Source organism: Myxocyprinus asiaticus, chromosome 17 (genome assembly GCF_019703515.2).
Source record: "Myxocyprinus asiaticus isolate MX2 ecotype Aquarium Trade chromosome 17, UBuf_Myxa_2, whole genome shotgun sequence".
NCBI classification, from domain to species: Eukaryota; Metazoa; Chordata; class Actinopteri; order Cypriniformes; family Catostomidae; genus Myxocyprinus; species Myxocyprinus asiaticus.
Window position 1 is genome coordinate 46,030,525 of NC_059360.1, and position 25,985 is coordinate 46,056,509.

General features: G+C 37.4%; 1 protein-coding gene across 1 annotated transcript; it reads left to right on the top strand.

Moving 5' to 3' along the window:
• Positions 1–121: 121 nt before the first annotated feature.
• LOC127455078 (XK-related protein 6-like) lies at positions 122–18,065 on the top strand. The gene is made up of 3 exons (XM_051722652.1): positions 122–702; positions 13,242–13,438; positions 17,122–18,065. The coding sequence occupies exons 1-3, from the start codon at positions 122–124 to the stop codon at positions 18,063–18,065; spliced, it is 1,722 nt and encodes a 573-aa protein (XP_051578612.1).
• Positions 18,066–25,985: the final 7,920 nt, after the last annotated feature.

A 25,985-nucleotide genomic window follows, 5' to 3' on the forward strand; every position in this document is an offset into this window, starting at 1 on the left:
GTGTATATAAATAATTTTGAATGCAAGTGAAATAGCATTATCTTTCACACCAGCACAGGTATTGCGGAAGTGACGGCACGCACCACGGAAGGAGGGCGGATGAAGTGCTTCGGAGAGCAAGATGGCAGCAAAATCCGATGGCGTGGGGGTCCTTACCGGTTTCGCCCAGCTGCACAACCTGGACGAAGCGACCGGCGACGAAGACGTCCTGGACAGCGAGGCCATACACATCTGCCACTGCTGCAACACTTCGTCGTGTTACTGGGGCTGCCGGAGCGCGTGTCTGCAGTCGCTGCTGGGCAGCGGTGATGCTGGAGGATGGAAGCGGCCGCCGCATCAGCACCAGCCGGAGGAGCGCTTGTGGCTGGACTGCCTCTGGATCGTCCTGGCGCTGCTGGTCTTCTTCTGGGACGTCGGAACGGACTTGTGGTTGGCCTTGGACTACTATTCCAAACGGGACTATCTGTGGTTCGGACTGACCCTATTCTTCGTGCTGGTTCCGTCGGTTCTGGTCCAGATTTTGAGCTTCAGGTGGTTCGTTCAGGATTACACCGGCGGTGGTCTAGGGGCCGTGGAGGGTCTCAGCAGGAAAGCCACGGCGGATTTAAGCTCGCGCATCGACGACAGGAACAGGTGCTGTATGATATCTATATGGATATGGCAAGCGTTTGTGCACGTACTTCAAATGGGGCAAGTGTGGAGGTAAGATCTGATGCCTCATAAATGTTACAAACGCATGAAGCAGGCACTGTAATGCAACTGCAATGCTTTTAGGAATTGCACAGCTTGCGTACAGTGAATGCACACTTTTGTGGTGATCTACAGAAAAGATTTTTAATTTGAACATTGTTTATGGCGGTTTTAGAGTTGCACAGCATTACCTTATGGTGTGCATGATCAGATCAGTTTAATTCAGTGCAGTTTGTCTGACGTTGTGATCTATGCATAAAAGATTCTGCCTTTTGGTCAAATGTACAAGATGTTACATTTTTAACATGGTTTAAAGTGGTTTTGGAATGGCACAACCTTAAGTTATGGTGTGCATGCTCTAGTCATCAGTTTAGACTAGTGCAGTTTGTTTTATGTGGACATCTAAACAGAAAAGAACCATCTTTTTGGTCAAATGCACAAGATATTGAACATAAATTAAGATGTTTTTTTGTATTGCGCAGCCTTACTTTATGGTGCATGCTCTCATCATCAGTTAAGACCAGTGCAATCTGTATTATGTGGGGATCTGTACAGAAAATAACCTGCTTTTTGGTCAGATGCACAAGGTTTTTAATTTCATCATTCTTTATAGTTGTATTATAATTGCACATCTCCAGCTAATTACGTGCATGCTCAGGTTATCTGTTTAGACTAGAGCAATTGGCTCACTGGGTTATCTGTACAAAAAAAAAAAAAAAAAAAAAAGTCTGATGCACGTAAGATCTTGAATTTGAACAAGATTTATGGTTGTTTTGGCTGGTCAACATCTCAATCTTGGCGTCTGGGATACTGGCACATGACATCACATCAATGCGCGTGCATGAAATCCATCATTCCGATTTTTTTTTTTTTTTTTGCCCTTTTTATTTCAAGAATGCATTCAAAACGGAGCTCTTCATGCGAAATATTGAATGATGCCTTGCAATTGTATCTAAATGAATCATGTAGCGATCCAGTGGTCAGTAAGAGTGAATGAAATATGAATTGTTCGATTGTTTTTCTGTCTCGCGCGTTTTATCGCTCGTTCAGTCTCAATGCCAAACAGTTCATTTCAGCGCAATGACATGCTTTGCTTCGGGGTTGAGTGTGTGAAATCGATAGAGCTTGTAATTAATTTACTTGAATGACCTCTGCAAGAGGAAAACAAACCTCAATCCGGCTGGGTTGTTTTTGCTGCATCCTGTACAATCGCTTGCTTATAGTATGATCTTAGGGTTGTCTTCATGATGTAGTGAATATTTTTGTCTTTTTCAAGGTCAAATTTTATGCTGATTGTGAAGAATGTGTGTTCTGTTGAGTGGTTGCATTAGCTTGATGTGGGAACCCTGTGTCTCATCCATTTTTTTATTTATTTATTTATTTATTTTTTTTGCTATTAGATCGAAAACAAACTTTGTGACAAGACATGAGTATTAAAACAAGGGTTGATATTACCAATATTTATATTGCAAATGTATTAATTTAGCAGACGCTACTTGAGACAGGAAGCAAGAATATTTTATGCTTCTTAAATATATATCCCTGAAACATAATTTACACATAGCATTGTTACATTATCTGTGAACATCTTAATGTTACTGGAAATAAAAAAAAGAATGTCATTTGTTGTCAAATGTTAAATTGAAGCATTAGGACTATTGCAACATTTTGCAATGTGGCATTCTTATTTTTGTGACAATTGAAGAAATATTCCTGGTTCAACAAAAGTTAAGCTCAATCGACAGCAATTGTAAAATAATTTCAACTTGTCCCACCTTTTCTTAAAAAAGCTTAAATCTAGGTTAAAGGGATAGTTTAGCCAAAAAAGAAAATTCTCTCATCATTTACTCACCCTCATGCCATCCCAGATGTGTACAACTTCTTTTTCTTCAGCAGAACACAAACTGAAAGTTTTAGAAGAATATCTCATCTCTGTTGGTCCATACAATGCAAGTGAATGGGGATCAGACCTTTGTAGCTCAAAAAATCACATAAAGGCAACATAAAAGTAATCCATATGACTCGAGTGGTTAAACCCATGTCTTCAGAAGCCATATAATAATTGTGGGTGAGAAATAGATCAATATTGAAGTTATTTTTCACCCTAAATCTCCACTTTCACTTTTAGATGTGAAAGTGAAACTAAACAGGCACCACAAGTGACTTTCCGATGTGAAAGTGAAAGTGGAGATTTAGAGTAACAAAAGACTTAAATATTGATCTGTTTCTCACCCCCACACCTTCATATCGCTTCAGAAGACATGGGCTTAACCACTGTAGTCAAATTGGAATACTTTTATGTTTCCTATATCTGATTTTTGGAGCTTCAAAGTTCTGATCACCATTCACTTGCATTGTATGGACCTACTTTTTTTTATTTGTGTTCAGCAAAAGAAAAAAGTAATTTCTGGGATGGCATGAGTGTGAGTAAATGATGAGAGAATTTAAATTTTTAAAGCGAGGCACTTATAATGGAAGTGAATGGGGCCAATGTTTGGTTTAATTGTACAGAATGAGTACTGCATTTGATTTCAAGGGAATATTGATTTTAAACAACAATTGCATGGAAGTTAAAATGCATTTACTAGTTTTAAGGCAGAATAGAGACAGGTTCCAGTCTGCATGATTAACCTTAGGCCTATTAAAACATTTCCATATCATAAATCACAATTATTGCATTTTGTTGTTCAGTATCCTAATGCCTCTTAATGCAATGTAACCTGTGTACTATTTGATGATGAGATGTATAAGAAAAAGCTTGTTGTTGTTGTAATTTTCCTCCTTTAGTGGGGTGTCAGGATAGTAGGCAATATCTGCAGGCTTGAAAAAGACAATTAGTTGACTGTCACACCAGTGTAGATAGTCTGTCAAGCACATGGATGACCAGAAGCTAGGAGGCACAGGCAGAAAATTGTGTTCCCTGTCGGAAACGCTTACACTCTCTGAATGCACATATGCTTCCCTTGGCAACGATCTAACACTGATAAGGGCTGATTGCTGTGTTAAGTGTCTAAGACCCCAGCTTGACTCTGAGTCCACACGGCATGAAAAGTGTTTTCAACCATTTGCATTTAGTCCACTTTAAAAAAAAAAAATGCTCATAATGGCCTCTGTCATTTTGGCTCATAGAATCGAGAAAATTATACTCTGAAATTCTGAATACTGCTAAGGGCTGTCTAGAGCATAATGAGACCATGATACTTCAGACTCAGACCTTAAGCCTAATTACTAGTGTATTGATAGAGAATTTCATTGGTGGTGTTTGGTTTGATGACTTGAATAATTCCTCGAATCATGCGGCTCATTTAGTAATAATGTGCTGTAATTTTTCTAAGCGTGGAACACAACAGGATGATAGGCAGAACGTCAGCATCAGTCATCATTCACTTTCATTGCATCTTTATTTCCATACAATGACAGTAAATGGGAACTGACATTGTCGTTCTACCTAACATCGAGAGGTCGACTGATATTGGATTTTGCAGATACTGATAATAGATTAACAGGTCGATAGTTTTTCAAATTAAATCAATTTACTGTAGGTGTTTTCTCACTAAGAAAATTTTATTAGTCTTTCCTTAAAGTGACGGGCACAGACATAGAACAGAGTCCTAATTGATTGAAATCCCAGATGCAGTTTATAATGCAACTAAAATCCCAATAATAACCAGAAAAAAATAAACATTTGGTGCATAATGCAGGACTTTTAACCATAAACAAGTTTGAAATACAGCTGTGACTCTTATTTTGAAATGTCTTTACAAGCTGCTCATACTAACATGCAGAGATTGAGGAAAACAAAATATACACTCTTACAATCATTTACAATGCATTACAATATACACCGATCAGCCACAACATTAAAACCACCTGCCTAATATTGTGTAGGTCCCCCTCGTGCCGCCAAAACAGTGCCAACCTGCATCTCAGAATAGCATTCTGAGGTTATATTCTTCTCACCTCAATTGTACAGAGTGGTTATCTGAGTTACCATAGACTTTGTCAGTTCGAGCCAGTCTGGCCATTCTCTGTTGACCTCTCTCATCAACAAGGCGTTTCCATCCACCTACAATCATCCATGCGATTATCTAATCAGCCAATCATGTGGCAGCATTGCAGTGCATAAAATCATGTAGATACGGGTCAAGAGCTTCAGTTAATGTTCACATCAACCATCAGAATGGGGAAAAAATGTGGTCTCAGTGATTTGGACCATGGCATGATTGTTGGTGCCAGATGGGCTGGTTTGAGTATTTCTGAAACTGCTGATCTCCTGGGATTTTCATGCATAACAGTCTCTAGAATTTACTCCGAATGGTGCCAAAAACATCTAGTGAGGAGCAGGTCTGCGGATGCAACGCCTCATCAACGCCTTGTTGATGAGAGAGGTCAACAGAGAATGGCCAGACTGGTTCGAACTGACAAAGTCTACGGTAACTCAGATAACCGCTCTGTACAATTGTGGTGAGAAGAATATCATTTCTGAATGCTATTCTGAGATGCGGGTTGGTGCTGTTTTGGCAGCACGAGGGGAACCTACACACTATTAGGCAGGTGTTTTAATGTTGTGGCTGATCGGTGTAAATGCTATGAAGTAAACATTATCATGGGTCACTGACAAATAAGGTTGTGAGAGGTGAAAAAATTAGAAATATTTTAAAATCTAGTTTAAAACACGTGTCAAGTTCGTAAACTTATAATATTTGAGTTCATGTTGTTTTACACATTTTTGAAAAACATTTACAAGATAGCATTTTCTACAAAAGTTTTTATTTAATAATTAATAAAAATGTGGTGTAACCATCAAGTTAAAGGTATTAAAATTGTTTCTTTGCACCTTGAATACATTATAGTGTACACAACTTAATCATAAATTTCACAAATGTTTTCAAACATGTTTCAATTTGAAAAATAGTCTTTTTACAAATATCATTAATTTTTAAGTCAAGAATATCGAGACATTTTCTCATGGTTACACCAAATGACCTGAACCAAATGCGCCTTTTCATACAAATGTCGGGATATTGATATTTAATTATATGACAAAATAATTATTTGTTTTTTAAAACTTCACACAGTCTTTCAGGTCTAAAGAGATCTTCTCTGTTTTATGATTTTTGTCACATGACAACAAAATTGCTACCTACATGTTGGTTACACCATATGAATTTGATTTGGTGGACAAAAGTTTTTCAAATATTAATCATATTTTAAAATAAAATTGTTTCACTGCTTATTTTCTTAAGAAATAATAATGGGGGCCTGGGTAGCTTGATGGTAAAAGACGCTGACTACCACCCCTGGAGTTTGCTAGTTCGAATCCCAGGGTGTGCTGAGTGACTCCAGCCAGGTCTCCTAAGCAACCAAATTGGCCCGGTTGCTAGGGAGGGTAGAGTCATGTGAGGTAACCTCCTTGTGGTCGCTATAATGTGGTTCGTTCTCAGTGGGGGCGCGTGGTGAGTTGAGCATGGATGCCGCGGCGGGTGGCGTGAAGCTTCCACACGCGCTATGTCTCCGTGGCAACGCGCTCAACAAGCCACGTGATAAGATGCACGGGTTGATGGTCTCAGACATGGAGGCAACTGAGATTCATCCTCCGCCACCCGGATCGAGGCGAATCACTACGCCACCATGAGGACTTAAAAGCGCTCTGGGAATTGGGCATTCCAAATTGGGGAGAAAAAAAGAAAGAAATAATAATAAAAGATTATTCTGCTGTACTCATGCCAACATTTCTTTTTTCAAGAATTTCAGCTTTTAATGAGACTTTGATTTTATTTGATTTTTTACTGTCTCCGGACGGTCAAACCCCAGAAAAAATATCTAAACGACTTTAAGCTCAGTAATTTCTGCCGATAACTGATAGTTCCAAAAGACCAATACATCGGTCGACCTCTACTAACATTTTCTTTTGTGTTACATGGGAGAAATAAAGTCATATGGGTTTGGAATTACATGAGGGTGAGTAAATGATGACTGAAATTTTCAGTTCTGGGTAAACTGAACCTTTAAGCCCTCCAATCCATAGAAACATTGAGCTTTGAGTCTATGCTGTCCTGTAATACATGCATGATGTACATGACCACAGATCAGGCTAGCAGTTGTTGTGTCTGTAGATGATGGCATTGACACACTGACCTGAATTCTGTTCAGTGCACTTTCACTGACTCTGGACTCCAAAACTCACACCTTTCAATACCGCGGTACAGGGCTTTTACTGCCTTCACTTAACCACAGAGCGAGTGGCCCTGGGGACGAGGCAGACCCAACTGCTGCCGTGCACATTTCACTGCAATACACTCTCAGACTTTTGCTTTCATGGTTCTCCGCATCTACCCACTCATGCATCATTTAATGCTCTGTGTAGAAACACTGTGGTCTCAGATGCAAGTCCAAGAGAAAAATCCTATTGCTCAGAAGATTTTTTTATTCAGGTATTAACTTTGTCCTGTATTACGTATTTGTCTCATATGAAACTGAGTTCTGAAAGTTAGTTTGTTTTCATAGTACACTGAACTAAGACTGGGTAAAAATGATTGATTTTCCAATGCAATGCGATCTTCATTTAAACAATCTCAATATTGTTTCTTGAATCCCAAGATCTATCTTTTACTATATGCGCAACTCTATATGCTATATGCGTAAATCACACACAAACGAGACCAAATTTTGCTCTGTGCGACTAAAATATCTGATTAGCCACTGACTGGTAAATGTTCATATTTTACTCACCAGTGATTGAGTAGTATATTGCTGAAGATGTAATGCATCCTTTCACTGAGTATTAAAAGTTTAAGTTTGAGATGACTCGTTCCTTGTAAAGTGTGTCTAAAGACTGAATAATGTCTCTTTTAATATCCTTTCTGTTCAAAAAATAAAAATAAAATAAACATTTAATTCTAATCACAAAGAGCATGGTGAGGTAAAGAAGCCATTCGAGTCCTCTCTCGTGCATGCACTCATTTACAGACGCTCTTTACAGAAATGCTGGTTTTCTTAAAGAGACAGTACCGATTTTTAGCTCGTGTTCTACAAATCATTGTAAATTCTTGTAAATAGTATAAATTATGCATTAAACGATAAACACGTAGCAAAATATAATATATGCAATATAATATCTTATTTATTGGTGGAATACATGGATTTATACATTTTTAAAAAGCTAAAATGTGACCAAAATGATGAAAAAATAAATAAAATATAATTTGTAAAATTATTTTTTTTCGAAATGTACCTAGTTAGAAGGTCCCCTGTATAGTTAACAGCTGGAAAGCATTTTGTTCAAAGAAAATGACATTTTTCGTAATATGACGTATTTAATAAATGTTCAAATGCATATCCAGGATTGAATTTCCTACAGTTAAGCCCACAGTATACTTAGGTCAGAGGTGTCTGTGTACAGGACGCTTGATGAAAATTTCGTTCTCAAGTGCCCGAACACTGAACGCATGCAGCCCGATTTTTCTAACTGTGTGTACTCTGAACGCAGTATGCACATATGCCTGGAATTATTTTCTCTAATTAGTGGGTTCAAAAGGTGGCAACACTCACAGTTGAGCCGTTGCTGTCACAAAGAAGTGCTAGAAGATGTACTCGCCACTAAACAACAGGAGACTAACAACAGTGGATGTGCACGTCAAGAGTGCATGTGTGTGAGGAGGTCTGGAGATAAATGCATTTGGCTCGATACAGACTCGAGTCAGAATGAATATAAAGACATCTTTACGGGTCTAAACTCTTGAAGATAAATAGTCCAGCATCTCATAGCAGTCGTAACGTGCATGCACCAACCACGTGTGAATGCACACAGACAAATGAAGTATACTTTGAAAGGCTAGCGTTCGACTTTACGCAGATGATAAACGTTCGTGGTATACTTTGGCCTTTAAACATGAGGAATGCTATAAAACCTTGACTAATATTCTGCTGTAAAATATAAGATGCACTCAAAGCTTAGTGTTACAATTGTGTTCAGTTATTGTTTGCAGGTACAATCTGTAAAATTTGTAAGGTAAAAGTCTAAAGCATGAACTGAACTCATCCTCCCAGAGAGAGTTTCAGTAGCAGCTCTCCAAAAGACAATCAAGAGTTTACCGTGTCTCAGCAGTTTCTCTTTCTGAGTCATGATGCACTTACTAGACATAGCGCCTGTACTTTTCTTTTAAGGGTCAAATGGAGGGACAATCTTGCTCTCTTTTAGAGTGAAATTTTCTTGCCTGTATCACAAATTGTCAGCTAATTTTAAACATTTGACCAAAAATGAATGTCTCTCTAAAATGGAACGTTTTTGCATCTTTCTGAGCTGTTTATCTATGTTAGCATGCGCTAGACGTATTTATTTTACCACTGTGCATCTTGCTTTTTTTTCTTTTACGTGGTTCGCTGTTTTTACTTTTTAAAACATGTCTCAAGACACCAACGTTCTGTTGTATTTATCGTGCTGCATCTAGTTTTTAAACATTAGTGCAAGAACGCTGCGTCACCGTTTTTTGAGAATATATATATATGTATGTGTGTATATATATGTATATATATATAATATATATATATATATATATATATATATATATATATATATATATATATATGTATATTTTTATTTTTTTTATTTTTTAAATGCATCTCAAGACACTGCCGTTCTGTTCGTGATGCATCTTGCTTTTTTGCCACAATGGACCCTTTAAACAAAGGTATACAATTAAAGTTACAAGGTCTCTAAATTTCCACATTATACGCACATATAGACCAGGGCTGTTAACAGAGAAAAATCTAGCCACAAAAATTAACTAATTAACTTGTTTTGAACCCAGAACATTCCAGTCGCATCGGCTTTACAGCTTTCAAAACCAAATTTATGCCCTTTTACCTTTGCAGTAATTTTAGCCATTTTCATTTTGATGTCTGCTCATAATTTGGTTACAGTTTGGTTGTCTGTTTTTCTCTTGCTCCATTCCTTTTTCATGACTCCATTATTTTCTGTATGTTTTGATTTAGTTGCCATGATGGACTGATGATCTAGACCTAAGGTTTTCAAACTGGGAGGTGCGCCTCCCCGGGGGGCGACAGAGCATGTCAGGGTAGGTGCGGAGATTGATGATAATTTCACCAAGTAAAATCAAAAGATGCAAAAATACAATAAAAATGTATTGTGAAGATAAATTAAAATTATTGGCATAATGGACCATAGTCCTGCTTCATAGACCACAGCTCTATGGTGTCATAATATTGTTTATGTCGAGAGCACAACATGCATATCATGAGAGAGCGCATCCATGTACCGGTTGCGCCAGCGCGAATCTCTCCACTTGCACGTGGACAACTCTCTCTCAGAACTGGACGCATGCTCTCAAATAAACTACGCTGCTTTAATCTATGATAAAGCCACACAGCTGTGTTTCTTTTTTGTGTTTTCGGAGTGATACCAGCATAGCAGTTTTGTCTTTTTACTTTTTACTAAGCATCCCGTCTCTAAATACTCTATTAATATGACTTATAACTTATCCCTGGGCGGTTTGACAGGTTATGTGATGGAATGGTAAAGAATGTGTCAGCTGGCAGAGATTTTGCTGTACCATTAATACATATGTTAAATTAACTCTCTGGAACTGCTGCAAATTGAGACCAAATGGAAAGAAAATCTTCCTTTTAGTTTTAATAAAAGACATTGGCATACAGTATCACAGGCATGCATAATGTTCCAAATTGTTTCCCAGTCCGGCTGTTGTCTCTCTCTGTATGTTTGTTCGGTTATGAGAAAGTGAGGAAATCCTTTTTTCCATAGTGTTTCATAGGAAGGATTTAGAGGGAAAACTTCAGAGCTCCTCATTGATTTCACCAGTGTGCTCTCCATTTGTCTGTATTTTCACTCAGTAAAAGAATGGGTGATCATATGGAACTGTGTGCCTGTGAGTTTATTTTCATTCATAATTATGTTTGCCCATGTTATCGAGCCCATAAGAGAGGGATTGTGAATCGATTTTGCTGAAGGTTACACGAGTAAGGCACATCTGTATTCTCTCTTGTACGCTTTCTGAAGCTACAGCTCATTCTGTCTCAATGTGTTTGAATTTTATGAAGATGTCAAGCCTTGAGAAGATATTTCAACACTGTGATTGCAGTTATATGTTTATGCTCCACAGTGTAAAATTACATTAAATTAATTGTGATATGCAAAACATTTTTGAATTAAAAACAGTTATGAATAATTCTGTTGTCACTATCAAAGATCATTGTGACACACTGGCAACAACATTAGTAAACACCATGAGGGCATCACAAAAATAAGAGAGATATATCCATTACAAGCTTCAAAACTGTTCCAGTAAGAAATCATTAGTATCTATGATTTCACTAATTATCAAATCACTAATTATTAAGAAAGTGTATGAGGGGGCCTGGGTAGCTCAGCGAGTATTAACGCTGACTACCACCCCTGGAGTCGTGAGTTTGAATCTCAGGGCGTGCTGAGTGACTCCAGCCAGGTCTCCTAAGCAACCAAATTGGCCCGGTTGCTAGGGTGGGTAGAGTCACATGGGGTAACTTCCTCGTGGTTGCTTAATGTGGTTTGCTCTTGGTGGGGCATGTGGTGAGTTATGCATGGATGCCGCAGGTAATAGCGTGAAGCCTTCACACACGCTACATCTCTGCAATAAACAAGGATCAACAAGCCATGTGATAAAATGCACGGATTGACGGTCTCAGACACGGAGGCAGCTGAGATTTGTCCTCCGCCACCCGGATTGAGGCGAGTCACTACGCCACCATGAGGACTTAGAGCGCATTGGGAATTGGGCATTCCAAATTGGGGAGAAAAAAATAAAGTGCATGAAGATGCGGTGCCGTAACTGAAGGTTAAACTGTTATTGCTGTTATCAGTGGTATTGTAAAAAAATTATATCTGATCGGGAAAATCTGGGTTCTCACAAATAGTGCTGGGATGAGTGATTGATCAGAGCGCAAAATCACTCAAACTGTCTCTATAGCTCCACACACACTAACTCACATTTGTATTTGCATCTTTATTTGTTGTTAAGTTAGTTTTTTACATCAGTTTGCAGTATCGTTGTGCTGAACGATTTGGACAAAAAAATCTAATTACAGTTATTTTTTTAAATATTACGATTGCAATTTGAGCTGCGATTTTACTATTAACATAATTATTTTTTTAATGTTATTAATTTTTTTAACAAAAGTAAGTCATGGGCTTTTGAGTCCTTGAGTCACATTTGAGTCCTCTTAAAAAGAACCAGACAAAAATAAATAAATATTGGCATAATATTGATTACCACAAAAATATATTTTGACTCATCCTTCCTTCGGGGTAACAGTGGGACACTTATAATGGAAGTGAAAGGGGCCAGTCCCAAAACATTAAAATCAAAAGATTGATAATCGCGATTTCGATATTATTTAGATTAATCGTTCAGCCCTACTTCTTCATCTCTAACTCGCTCTCAGTGGGGTGAGTTGTGCGTGGATCCTCCACACGCGCTACGTCTCTGCTCAACGAGTCACGTGATAAGATGCGCGGATTGACGGTCTCAGACACGGAGGCAACTGAGATTCATCCTCCGCCACCCGGACTGAGGCGAGTCACTACGCCACCATGAGGACTTAGAGCGCATTGGGAATTGGGCATTCCAAATTGGGAAGAAAAGGGGAGAAAGAAAAAAAAAGTCTGGTTATACGAGAGTAGCCAGTTACTGGGGTGACAAGCAACATTTTGTCAGATTGGGTAGCTCCACAAGGTGAACTCTTATAACTGTATATTAAACATCAAATATATTCTGAATGGCTTATTGTTTCATGTCGCGCAGCATTTTCTCTTATTGTTTGGACAGACACATTACGTGAAACATATAGCATAGCTCCTGGTTAGGACACTTTGTATATATAACATTTAATTGTCTTTGTTTGTTCTAAAGCCCAGAAAGCATTTAATTGTATGTCACAGTACATTTTTATTTTCACTGAAATTGAAACGAGAGTGGATAAATTTCAAAGCTTTTATACAGTGTAAATTTGGTCCGTTGCACTAACAGGGGAAACAGCTTGGATGACATGGAGCATTACTGTAACCTGCACCCATTCCCATCCGGATCAATACGTATGGCAGCTTATTAGTTGTGAACAGATGTGGCTTTTTGTTGCGTTTTCGCTTGTAACTTCATGAAACATAAACAGAATATAAAAACAGCAGATGTTCCAGATAAAAACTAGCCCAAATACAGTGTGATATGATGCACAGATCTTAAAATAATCTTGGATATAATGTGATGTTACTTCAGATATCTTTTTAATTATCCTGGGGGAGCGTCTCTAGTCACAAAGCGGCCAGTCACAGCTGTTGTAGTCTGCATAGATGCACTTGCATAGTTACATTTTTAGAGAGGTGTCCTGTCAGACTATGCGGTGACCTGCAGAAACATAAATTGGCCTTTAAATTGCATGAAGTGATGGATATTTATAGCTTCTGTACTCAGAACGACTCACAGGCCCATAGTAAGGTGGCATTAAAAGACAGGTGGCATTTTGTTCTGTGTTATAAACAGGTATATCCGCACAATGTATCTGGGCATCCAGAGTCGACGACAGAAGGAACACAGACGGCGTTTCTATTGGGCGATGATGTACGAGTACGCTGATGTCAACATGCTTCGCCTCCTGGAGACGTTTCTGGAGAGTGCCCCCCAACTGGTGCTACAACTCAGTATAATGATCCAGAAGAACCGGGCTGAGACACTGCAATGTGAGTAAAATCGTTGTAATTCTGTGAATTGTTACGCAAAATTGCCTAAATCAGTTTCATGCTGAATATTTTAGTAGATTTTAGCAGATTTTTGTTATTTTTTATATTGAACATGATGTTTTACTCATAAATACGGAAAAATGTTGGAAGTAAAATGTGAACACCGTTTCACATTGATTTGAAACTTTTAGAATGGATGATAGATGCTAGCAAAACTGAATCCCTGATAGTACATGTACATCACCATGACGTCTATTCGATATATGCGTTTTCATATGAAAATGTCGTTTTTAGTGTGTTTGCTCATCTACAGTCACGTCCATTATCTTACACAATCTTACATCCATTATGCTTAATAAACGGACAAATTGTGTAGACATGTAAACGCCTTTTTTTTTTTTTTTTTTATCAGGGAAGGACAGAAACGGTGTGAAATAATTAGAATGCAATGCTTTCCAGATGGTACATTCTTTAACAGGATTGCAAACTCTTTTGACATTGAATCACATGCAGGATTTGAATTATAGATATGCACAATTCAATCTTCACAAGTTAAAACATTAATTCATGATATCAAAAAATTACTTCATTAATCACGGATTACCCATTCTTAATATAAAAAATAGATTTTCATCTAGTAAAAAACACAATTACTGATATCTGTAGCTGCATTTTCAGCAGTAGAATTGAACAGTAACACTTAACAATAGGGTTGCACCTAACGATTCTTTTTTTATCGATTAATCTAACAATTCTTTTTCCGATTAGTCGATTAATCTAATGACTAATTTGCCGATTATTCTAAAGATTTTTTTATAATTATTACTTGATTAATATAACAATTAATTAACCCAAAATAAATATAAAAAACTTGTCTCATTAATATTTCAATATTTTATTAAATCACCTTCTCTTAAACACAAACAAATGTACAAGAAAGAAAGTGTGCACTGCAGGGCATTATTCTGCAACAAAAAACAGTGTTACTATGAGTGCAAACTTTATACAGTGAAAAAGACACTCTATTAACATAACATAAATAAATATATATATATATATATATATATATATATATATATATATATATATATATATATATAAATAAATAACAATTTCTAACATTCTTTTGAATGTTCATGTACTAAAATAAAAGATTTGATGCTATGAGTGTACCTTCATTAACTATTACTATTATTTTGAATGGCCATGGAAAATGAAGCAATGTGATAACAATTTTACCTTGTCGCAAAAAGTAGTCCGTTAATTTACGTGATGAACTTTCACCTTTTGCTGACCCTTTATGCTTTGCAGAGCTAATGTGTGCTTCTAAATCACTTGCACCTTTATTAGCAACTGACACATAAGTGCCAGCTTTACATGTCATACATTCTGCTTCCCACGGATCTCGACCTGGACGAAAGCATGGGAATTTTTTGTGCAAATCTTCTGTAAATTTGCACTTTCGTTTGGGCATTGTTTCCACTCAGCTGTCATTTGCTGCTGCTGTCAAGCAACTATTTGATGCCGAACATAACAGTGCTTTGTGCGTTCGCGGAGAGATTGACAGGCAGGAATTTGGCCAATAGTTGCTGCAAGCCTCTTATAATCGACCAATTGGTGTGCGAGAATGCGGGACTTACAAAGAGCAGTTAAAGCAATGCAAATATGTGCGAACACAATGAAGTATTAGACCAGATGCACATCATAATGCAACTAAAGCCGAATCCCAGACATTTAGAAATTTAGAAATCCCGGCCGGACGCTTTTTTAAGGTCCGAAAAAGAGGACATGTCCGGGAAAAAGAGGACGTATGGTCACCCTACGTTAGCAGCGGTGCAGAAATTACTTTTAACTTGGGGGCGATGAGGAAACATTTAGAAAATAAATTTAAAGTGACTACTACTAACAGAAACACGTGTTGTAATACTAATATGTCATGCTTGGGTGGAGACAAAAAGTAAACAGGACTTACGGTGCTGCCTTGCTGCCGTCTTGACAAAGCGCTCTGGGATGCTTTCGCTTCAAGTGTTCGTTCATGGCGGTTGTACTGCTGTGATAAGCCATTTCCAATTTGCATAGCTTACACAGCACCACATTGTTGGGTCTCTGACTAAAATACTCCCATGCTTTAGATGACTGTAGGCGAGTTATTTTTTAGCTGCAGCTTGTTCTTCGGGGGAATCCATACTTAAACCGGGCGCTGCCATTTTAATTACTACATTGCGATGTGCCGACGCATGTTATGCAAATCGACGTATTTCTGTAATCCATGACGTCGATTACGTCAATGAATCATCCCAGCCCTACTATACAATAAGGTTTCATATGTTAACATTAGTTAACAACATTAGTTAACATGAACTAACAATGAACATTACTTATTAAGCATTTATTAATCTTAGTTAATGTTAATTTCAACATATACTAATACATTTTTTTTTAAAGTAGTCAAAAATCTGCTTTTACCTTCGGTAATTTTCTACAAAATTAGCCATTTTGTACTTGTCTGTGAGCTTGCTTGACTGAATAATCCAATGTTATATCTTAGATGTCCAGGAACAAAATATGCCATCCAGCAGAAAAAGCATGCAAAACAAATCATCAGAAAAATATTGTTTTTACTGCTAAAATGTTATATATCATCACAAAGTGTAGGAGCTTTTTTCTCAGCTTTTTAATGACATTTAAATTGAGCTTCAAGTCCACTCAGAGGCCAAGATATTCGATGAAACAATGGGGGTGGTGCTTGAACTGAAAATTCGACTGAATGTCTATGGACGAGCACATCTGTGAGAGCTAAAATGTGTTAAAGCGCCACCTACATTTCAGATCTGTATATTGTAATGGAATGTGATAGGAAAAAAATAAAACATTTTTTCTAGTGCTTGCTACCATCTAGAGATATAAAATTAGACTTTTCAAAGTGCAGTACAGTGAACAGAACCAGAATTACATGTTTACAATATTAGGACAACAAAAAAATATTTATTTTAATTTTTTTCCAAAAAAACTTTGTTTATCATAAGATTATAAACACATACAATATTATTTATGAATAATTGGAGTCTTCTTTTATTTGGGGGGATTTCTAAAAAAAAAATAGACCAATTTTTTTGAATTAGTCCATAGTATGTGTGAATAGTGTGCTTTTAAATTTGAGTGTGAAAAATTGTGTTTAATAACATTGCCACTAGTATTGACCAAATTACCAATATCAAAAAAGAAAAGTACATTGCTGATATGTGCAATTTGAATTCCAATAATTATAGATATCTGCATTGCATTTTGAACAGGAGTGAATGACAGATCATTGTGAAATTCTACTAGTGAAAATACATTTAAAGATATATATATATATATATATATATATATATATATATATATATATATATATATATATATATATATATATTTATTTATTTATTTATTTATTTTACTAGCGGTATTTTTGAGATCAAGAATGGGTATTTCCATGAGTAATGACATCACACATCAAGAATTAAAGTTTTTACTAGTGCAAATGTATTTTCTGATATCAAGATTTCGCATTTTAACTTGAGAAAATTTAATTGTAGAAATCAATCATTCATATCCTGCATGTGATTAAACAGACATCTTTGCGACACAAGTGTGAAGGAGATAACTAGCATTTATGATTCTTTCTCGTCGTAAACACCCCACAGGTGTCTCCTCCGTGGCCTCGCTGCTCTCGCTGGCCTGGGTCCTCGCCTCGTACCAAAAGCTCTTACGAGATTCCAGAGACGACAAAAAGAGCATGAGCTACAGGGGTGCGCTGATCCACATCTTCTGGAGGCTGTTCACAATCTCCTCACGGGTGCTCTCCTTCGCTCTCTTTGCTTCCATCTTCCACATCTACTTTGGCATCTTTGTTGTTGTCCACTGGTGTGCCATGGCATTTTGGATTGTGCACGGAGGTACAGATTTCTGCATGTCCAAATGGGAGGAGGTGCTCTTCAATATGGTTGTGGGTATCGTCTACATCTTCTGCTGGTTCAACGTGAAGGAGGGCCGAACCAGGTACCGCATGGTCCTCTACTACTTTGTGGTGCTTGCCGAAAATACTGTGCTTACTTGCTTGTGGTATGCATACAGAGACCCGGTCTCCACCGACTCCTATGCAGTGCCGGTGCTCTGTGGAGTGTATCTTACATTTGCCTCAGGGGTGGTTTTTATGGGCATCTATTATGGGTTCCTCCATCCAGTGGAACCCAAATTTAGGCTACTAGCAAGCTCCTGTTGTGCTGAGCTTCTATGGGGACTTCCTTTACCCCCGGAGGCCGAGCCCATGGCACCCACCCCTGGTCCTCGGGCTTCCATGGGGGCCTATGGCCAGCAGGACGACAGCGCAGCAGACACCTGCCTGCCTGTGTTCCAGGTGCGCTCGCCTGAGCCAACCACTCCTTTGGGGCGCTACCGGCCAGAAGGGCCTCTGATCAAAATCGACATGCCCAGGAAACGGTACCCAGCCTGGGACGCCCATTTTGTTGACAGGCGCTTGAGAAGGACGATAAATATCCTCCAGTTTATTACCCCCACTGCTGTAGGGATCAGGTACAGGGACGGACCGTTACTGTACGAGCTACTACAGTACGAGTCGTCCCTGTGATAACTAGCTCTCTCTTTTTAAACTGTCCTCCATATTTCTTCCATGTCTGACGTCTCTGTATTGTTTTATTTTGTTTGTGGCCATTCAGTAGCCACTTTTTTTCAAAAAGCATGTCCTTTGTATCCTGGTAAAAAGTGTAATCACAACGCATTACACATTTTTCTTTTACAAACTGCAAGTGTATATATTTTGTATGTACAGACTGGATCTTTTATACAGTATATGTTTAAATTGTGTCCCCATGAAGGGATCTGTATACGTCATGGTGTTTACAGCCAACAGAAACCATTTCGTTGGAAAAATGGAGATGAATTGACCGCATCAGCACTGCCTTGTGTTTTTGACAATTTAGTAATAACAACTTTTATGAATCTCTACTTCCTGATCTAGTTTTTCAGGCCTAAGGGGCAGTTCACACCGAACTCAATTTTGCATCAGTCTGCGCTGATTTTCAATAGTCTTCTATGTAAATTGCGCTAGATGGACGTCTTTAGCTGTAGTGCAGCAATTCGCCATTTTTTCAGTGACACGCACAGGAGCACTGCGTTAAAAACCATGCATTCTGTTCTGTTCATTGTGGTGCTTCTAGCTTTTTTTAGCACAAGTTCAGTCTGAACCACAACCTAGATGCGATATTTCCGATCCTAATTTCTCACTTACGTTGAGTGCTTAAAGTAATTGTTCACCCAAAAATGAAAATTCTCTCATGATTGACTCACCTTTAAGCCATCCCAGATGTGTATGACTTTCTTTCTTCAGCAGAACAGAAATGAAGATTTTTATAAGCACAATTCAGCTCTGAATGTCCATACAATGAAAGTGAATGGGTGCCATCAGGCTGCTGGCTGTTTGACTGTCCAAAAGTCATATTTAGGCAGCATAAAAGTAATCAACACAACTCAAATCAATCAATTAATGTCTTCTGAAGCAAATCAATAGGTTTGTGTAAGAAACAAATCGATAATTAAAATGTTTTTAACTAATCGGTACTTCTGGCCAGCGCTGGGATGCTGTTTGAAATTACCTAACTCTCACGTGATGTATGTTCCTCTGTTGTAAACAAAGCACGCTTCCATCTTCTAGCGTGAATGCACCATCTCACTTAAGTCACGCGACAGCTCCGTGATTTGTCAACTACTAGCAGGAAACGTTTTTAAAAAATTAATAAAGTCGAGTCATGTAGATTACTTTTATGCTGCCTAATTATGACTTTTGGACCGTCAAACAACCAGCAGCCTGATGGCACCCATTTACTTGCATTGTATGGACAAACAGAACTGAAATGTGATTTTAAAAATCTTCATTTCTGTTCTGCTGAAGAAGGAAAGACATGCGCATCTGGGTTTGCTTAAAGGTGAGTCAATCATGAGAGAATTTTCGTTTTTGGGTGAACTGTTCCTTTAAGTTACACACCTGCCATGGCCTCTCTAATATTAAAGATTTTCCATTTGGCTTAAGGGGTGTTCACACTTAATGATTTGCAGCAAGAAAGCGACAGTAAGTCACTGATTTTCCAATTAAAATTGGCGATTTGGGATGGCAGGAGCGACAGACCGTTTATGTTAAGTTAAACAGTGATACGATGCAAAGGCTGCGTTCACGTGATTCATTTGGAGAGGAGGAACGTCTACCAGAAACCAACAATACAGTGACTTGGTGACGTTGGAACAAGTGAACCATTCTCAGTGTGAACAGACTTTACACTCACCTTTGCAGCAAGAGCCTACTTCCTGTCAAACTGAATAATGTGGCATTCATTGTCCAATGGCCTTAAAATCTGTATTTAGCTTTTAAAATGTCATGATTTTATAATCAAGTTATTACAGAAATACCTCATTGACTCTGTATAGCACAGTTCAAATCCATTAAACCTTTTGCACAATATGTATGGTTAATGTGAAGCTGTACCTTGCACTGAGAATAATGGTAGATCTGTATAGAGTAGTTTATAGAGTACTTCTATGAAAGCACATATCTCATGGACGGTTTTGGAGGAATGGATTTGTACAGTGAAACGCCCTTTAAATTCATTCATTTTCTTCTCAGCAGAAATAAGCACAGAGAAGCTCTCCACAAGGTGGTGTTGGATGAATGGTCCTCTCCATTATTCTAACCTTTTATGAGCGTTTAGACAACATGGGTGAATCTCACAAATAAATCTTTGGGTCATATTTCACTCCAAAATCAAAAGAAAAGAATAAGAAACTATGTTTCGCAAAAAGAAAATGGAAACCTATTTTTCGGACCATTTAAGATGTTTTGCATTGTGATGACATATTATATAGTAATGGAAATAATCCAGTCTGGACACAGTGTTTTTATTATTATTATTATTATTATTATTATTATTATATTAAAATAAACACAAATACAATTTTGTACAAATTATACTACCATGATTAACAAATACTTCACAATCACATAATAATTCATTAATAATACATTTATTATTTTCAGTATTCAGTATACTAATGAGTATTTTTATTCACATTAATGTAATTATGCTTGTCATGAATATAATGCCAAAATGCAAAAAAAAAAAAAATCTTAAAGGAATATTCCTGGTTCAATACAAGTTGAACTCAATAGATTGCATTTGTGGCATAATGTTAATTACAACAAAAATTTATTTAGACTTGTCCCTCGTTTATTTAAAAAAGCCCCCCCCCAAAAAAGGGGGGCCTGGGTAGCACCCCTGGAGTTTGCTAGTTTGAATCCCCGGGCGTGCTGAGTGACTCCAGCCAGGTCTCCTAAGCAACCAAATTGGCCCGGTTGCTAGGGAGGTTAGAGTCACATGGGGTAACCTCCTTGTGGTCCCTATAATTTGGTTCATTCTCGGTGGGGCACGTGGTGAGCTGAGTGTGGATGCCGCGGTGGATGGCGTGAAGCCTCCACATGCGCTATTTCTCCGTGGCAATGCGCTCAACAAGCCACGTGATAAGATGCGCGGGTTGGCGGTCTTAGACGCGGAGGCAGCTGGGATTCGTCCTCCGCCACCCAGATTAAGGCGAATCACTACACCACCACGAGGACTTAGAGCGCACTGGGAACTGGGCATTCCAAATTGGGTGAAATAGAAAAATAAATAAATAAATAAATAAAATAAAATAAAATAAAAAACAGTTACAGTAAGTCACTTACAATGGAAATCAATGGGGCTAGTCGATTAATGCTAAAATAGACATAGTTTCAAATGTATAGCCACAAGATGAAACAGTGTACATGATTTTAGTGTGATGAAATCACTTACTAATCTTATCTCTGTAAAGTAAAATCCAATATTACAATATGTATTAAGTTTACGTCTTGAGCTATAGTTTTAAAAAGGGTGTATAATTGTAGGTACCCTACTGTAACCGTTTTTATTATTATTAATGAAGTGCGAGTCAAAATTATGTTTTATGGTAATCAACAATTGCTTGATTGAGCTTAACTTCTAATTAACCCAGAATATTCCTTTAATGGTCCTAAAAAGAGGCATAATGTTTAATGCAAAATATAATTTCTTATTTTTTTCTTTTTCTTTTGGGGTGAAATATGACCTGGACATCTCCTTACCCTCCATTAGTGTAAACCTTTATTACTCATCTGTTTTCGTCCAAATTAAATGACAAGTAATGAACTTGTGAGGTGCAGATATGTGGCGCTGGTTCTACGAAGAACTCTCGCCACAAACTTTTCCTATTTGTACTGACATAATTGTCAGATTTGTTTTACCCTTTATTTTAATCTAAGGTGCAACAAGATGCTAAACTAATGGTGGTTATCTTTACCTGAATATACCTGAGTGTATTTACACAAGATACTGTAGCAGAATCTTACCGTAGAAGAAATTTGCGATCGTCTGAGGAGATGGCAGTTGCCTCAACACACAGGGCTTGCTGCCGGCCAAAGCGCGAAAACAAAGCCAAATCATGTCCTCTACTGTAACAATTACTCACTGCTATTGGTGCACCCAGCTGCCTGTCCAGGCCATATTCTTTGCTGATTGGTGCTTATGGTGAAATGCTTTTCTCTTATGGATTATAACAATTACTGTTTTAGTTTTGTTTTTGTTTTGGTGCTACATTTTAATTGAACTTCGGATGATCATCTTGTTATGAAAAGTGGAACCGGTAAAGTCGACATGAAATCAAATGTACCCTATTTACTTATTTTAGTCTGGTATGGACTGCCCACCTTACACAATCCAGTCGATTCCTGATGTATTTCTTGTGGAAAGTTTCACTCTGAAATATATTACATTACAGAAGTTAAATGGTTTGCAAATGCCATTTCATGTTGACTTTAACATCCACACATCTTGCAACCATTGGACAGGCTAGTGACATCATTTGTTTTGAGCTTAAAAATAAGAATGAACACATGCAAACATAAACCGGCTTGGTGCACTACATATAGGAGATTGCGTATGTCTTTGACTCCATCGTGCCTGCTATGATCCTAACAACCAGATGCTATACAGGTGCAAAGAGCAGGTTAAAAGGGTTCTTGCCAGGTTGGAAAAAGAGCTTAAGAATTAATAAAAAAAACGACTATACCTTTATCATCTAAACAGTGGCCCCGAAAAGTAATTGAGCACTTGAGTCACATTTAAAAGTGTCTGAATGACATTACATTTCATAACAAAATATATAAACAAATGTCATTTGCTACGTTTTTGCTCAGTGACTTTTAATCAACTGGTGTGAAGGTGATTTTTAGTGGATGTACGAAGTCAGTTCCCCTCAGGTTCACAACCAATAGTGGATTTTGCCGATACTGGTAGATTCTAAGGTGGTGGGAAAAGCTGATAACCCGAAACTATTGGCAAACTATCTGCATTCATTTCTGCCGATAACCGATAGTTCCAAAAGTAGCTATCGGCACCGATTCATCGGCAAAACCGATATTGCAGAGTTATACCACAGTTATATATGTATATGATCTGCTAATGTTTGACAACCACGAAGCGTACAAACTCCTTGTTTTCATTTTGAAGATTACATCTATTGTTTTATCATTTAAAACCTAACCACCTTCCAATTGTGAAATGTTTTGCGTTCTTTAACCGTAATGCCGTTTGTTTTGATATTTTGTTATCTTATACAATGGATTCATATGACTTAAGTGTCCAAGTATTTGAAAGTCACTGTATATCTTGCAATATTTAATCCTAATTGGCATGATTTTCCAAAAAGCTCATATAATTAGACTAGAACAGATAATAATATAAGCTCTTTTACGACGGGACTCGCCGTCCTCCCTGGTTGCTGCTAGCCCTTCTCTCACATCAACATGTGGCTCAGGTGTATTCTGGTGCAGATTTATGTTTTCCCCTTTTTAAAAAAATCTATAATAATAGGTCATTTTGGTTTAATGACTATGTGTGATTTCATTCCATGATTTGCTTTGATTTAGCTCATCCATTGCGTTCTGGTTCACTGTTGTTTGCTGGAGAAACCTGCATCTCTTCATATTATTTTTAGTTGTGCCAAATTGTGTATTTTATTTATTTATGTTTGATGCCTACCAGATGTGCCATATGCCTATTGGTGCATCTGCCCTCATGTCCATTTATGTTGTAAATATTTGGCACTGATTGGCCTCCTATGGGTGCTATTACACTGTGATGAGTTCTCCTTCAGTCGTGGACTCCTGTTTCAAAACCTAGTGAGATGCCTTGCTGCCTACTTGGGTAGTTGCCTTTTAAGGCAGCATCCTAACAGAAATAAGGTACTGATTTGGGTTGCTCTACAAAACAGCAATGGGAGACTTGATTCACAATTGATTTCAGTGCAATCTTGCATTAAGCTAATAATGCAATACTCTAATAAGCACAGAAATATTGGGTAAAATAGTTTGATTTTAATTACATTAAATTGTTTTATTGACACTTTTCAGTATTGATTGTGTATATAAGTGTGGTAGCTCACTAGCGTTTTGAACAGAGAGCACGTTTTCCCTTCTTACCAACAGTAAACTTTAAAATACATTCAGCTTGATGACATTCAATCTGTTGTGTCCAAGGTTTAGATCTAATAGCCTTGTGAGCTTCCATTGCTGTCCAAGGACTAGATTTTCAAATACAACCATGCAAAAAACACCTTAAGCAACAATATTTTTTAATGATGAGCAATTGCATATTACTTCTTTAGGGGGAAACATCTGAGGGTTTTTTGTACTGTTTAACTCAGGCATTTTATTTTCTTCTGACAGACTTGAATATCTCAAAACTGAAATATTTATCTGCTGTTGTCAGAAAATGCAAGGGCTTCCTTGACATAAGTAAATAGAAATGGAAAGTATTAAACAATAATGAAGTGTTCAGTTATATATATATATATATATATATACACCGATCAGCCACAACATTAAAACCACCTGCCTAATATTGTGTAGTAGGGCTGCAACTAACTATTATATTGATAATCGACTAATCTAATGATTATTAGAACGATTATTCGACTATTCGGTCAGTTGTCACAACGATTAATCATTACCTCTTAACCGATTATTCAGCTTGTGCTTCAACTTAAAAGGTTGTATTAAACATGCTTACTAACAAAAAGAGGACAAAATCATCTTTTAAAAATACCATTCATTGAATATTAAAAAAATAACATTAATTGAATTACAACAAAAAAAAAAGAAAGAAAAAAATCCTTGAATTTGTATTCAATTTAATTCATTAAAACATTTATTGCAAAAAATCGTATTGTTATCAAGCGTTTTATCTTTTTTACATTTAAAATGATCTTAAAATCCTTAAAACTAGATACTTTTACTTGAGAAAAAACATATAAGATAGTTAAAGGCCTTGTCCACACTAATACGTTTTCGTTTGAAAACGCATCTTTTTCTCTCCGTTTTGGCCTTCCGTCCACACTGAGATGCCATTTTTGTCTGCAAAAACGGAGATTTTTGAAAACGCACTCCAAAGTGGATAAATTTGAAAACGCCGTTTTCGTGTTGTAGTGTGGACTGTGAAAACAGAGGCTTCCGAAAACGATGACGCATTTTTAGTCATGTGATGCAGTCATGTATAATAAGTTAATACGTTTTATATGTAATACGTTTTGTGAGATCGCCCTTACTGTGGGGGTAAGCCGCATCATCAGAAGGATAGTGCTCTTTGAAGCAGTCCAATATTTCGGCGTATTTGTTTTGGCATGATTCCCAGTCCACATGTTCGCTTTTGCAACTTTATAGTCTAACGTTACCCGCAGCAACAACTTCACCTCATTGTCCGTCCATTTAAAAAACTCGGTGCCTTTCCTCGACATTGCCACGACATTTCAAAGAGGCGGAAAGTAAATAAATGCCTGAGGGAAATGACGCATGTCAAAGCATCTTATGTTTTACTCATGCGCAGTACAGGGACGTAAGCGTTTTCAGACGTTTCGGTGTGGATCAGCAACTTTTGGAAAATGCTGGTGTGGACGAAAACGCCGTTTTCAAATGTATCTGGATTAATGTAGACGTAGCCTCAGAGAATGTGTCTTAAATATAAGTGTATTTTGTGTAAGTGTATTTTTTCACTTGTTTATACGTCTGCCAGTGCAGTAAAGACAAAATATACTTTAAAATATAAAGTCTTAATATGTTGATTTTCAGGCAAATGTATCTTGTTTTAAGGATTTTTTGATATTTTAAAATATTAAAATAAGTTAAACATTATATTCAACATTCTCCGATAACAGTTTTTTACTTCTGCAGTATTGCTCCTAAAGTAAAGGAGTTTTAGATATTTATATTGGAAAACGAACCAAAACAGACAAATCAAACTCTTTTTTTTTTTTTTTTTGCATTGTATATGGGCTAAGACTACACTCTCTCACCTTGTTCTTAACTTCGATCCATCTTTAACTCGCAAAAAAACAAACTCTCTTCTTAATAGAGCTGCGTATCGTGATTTTCTTTATGATAAGTTACACACCG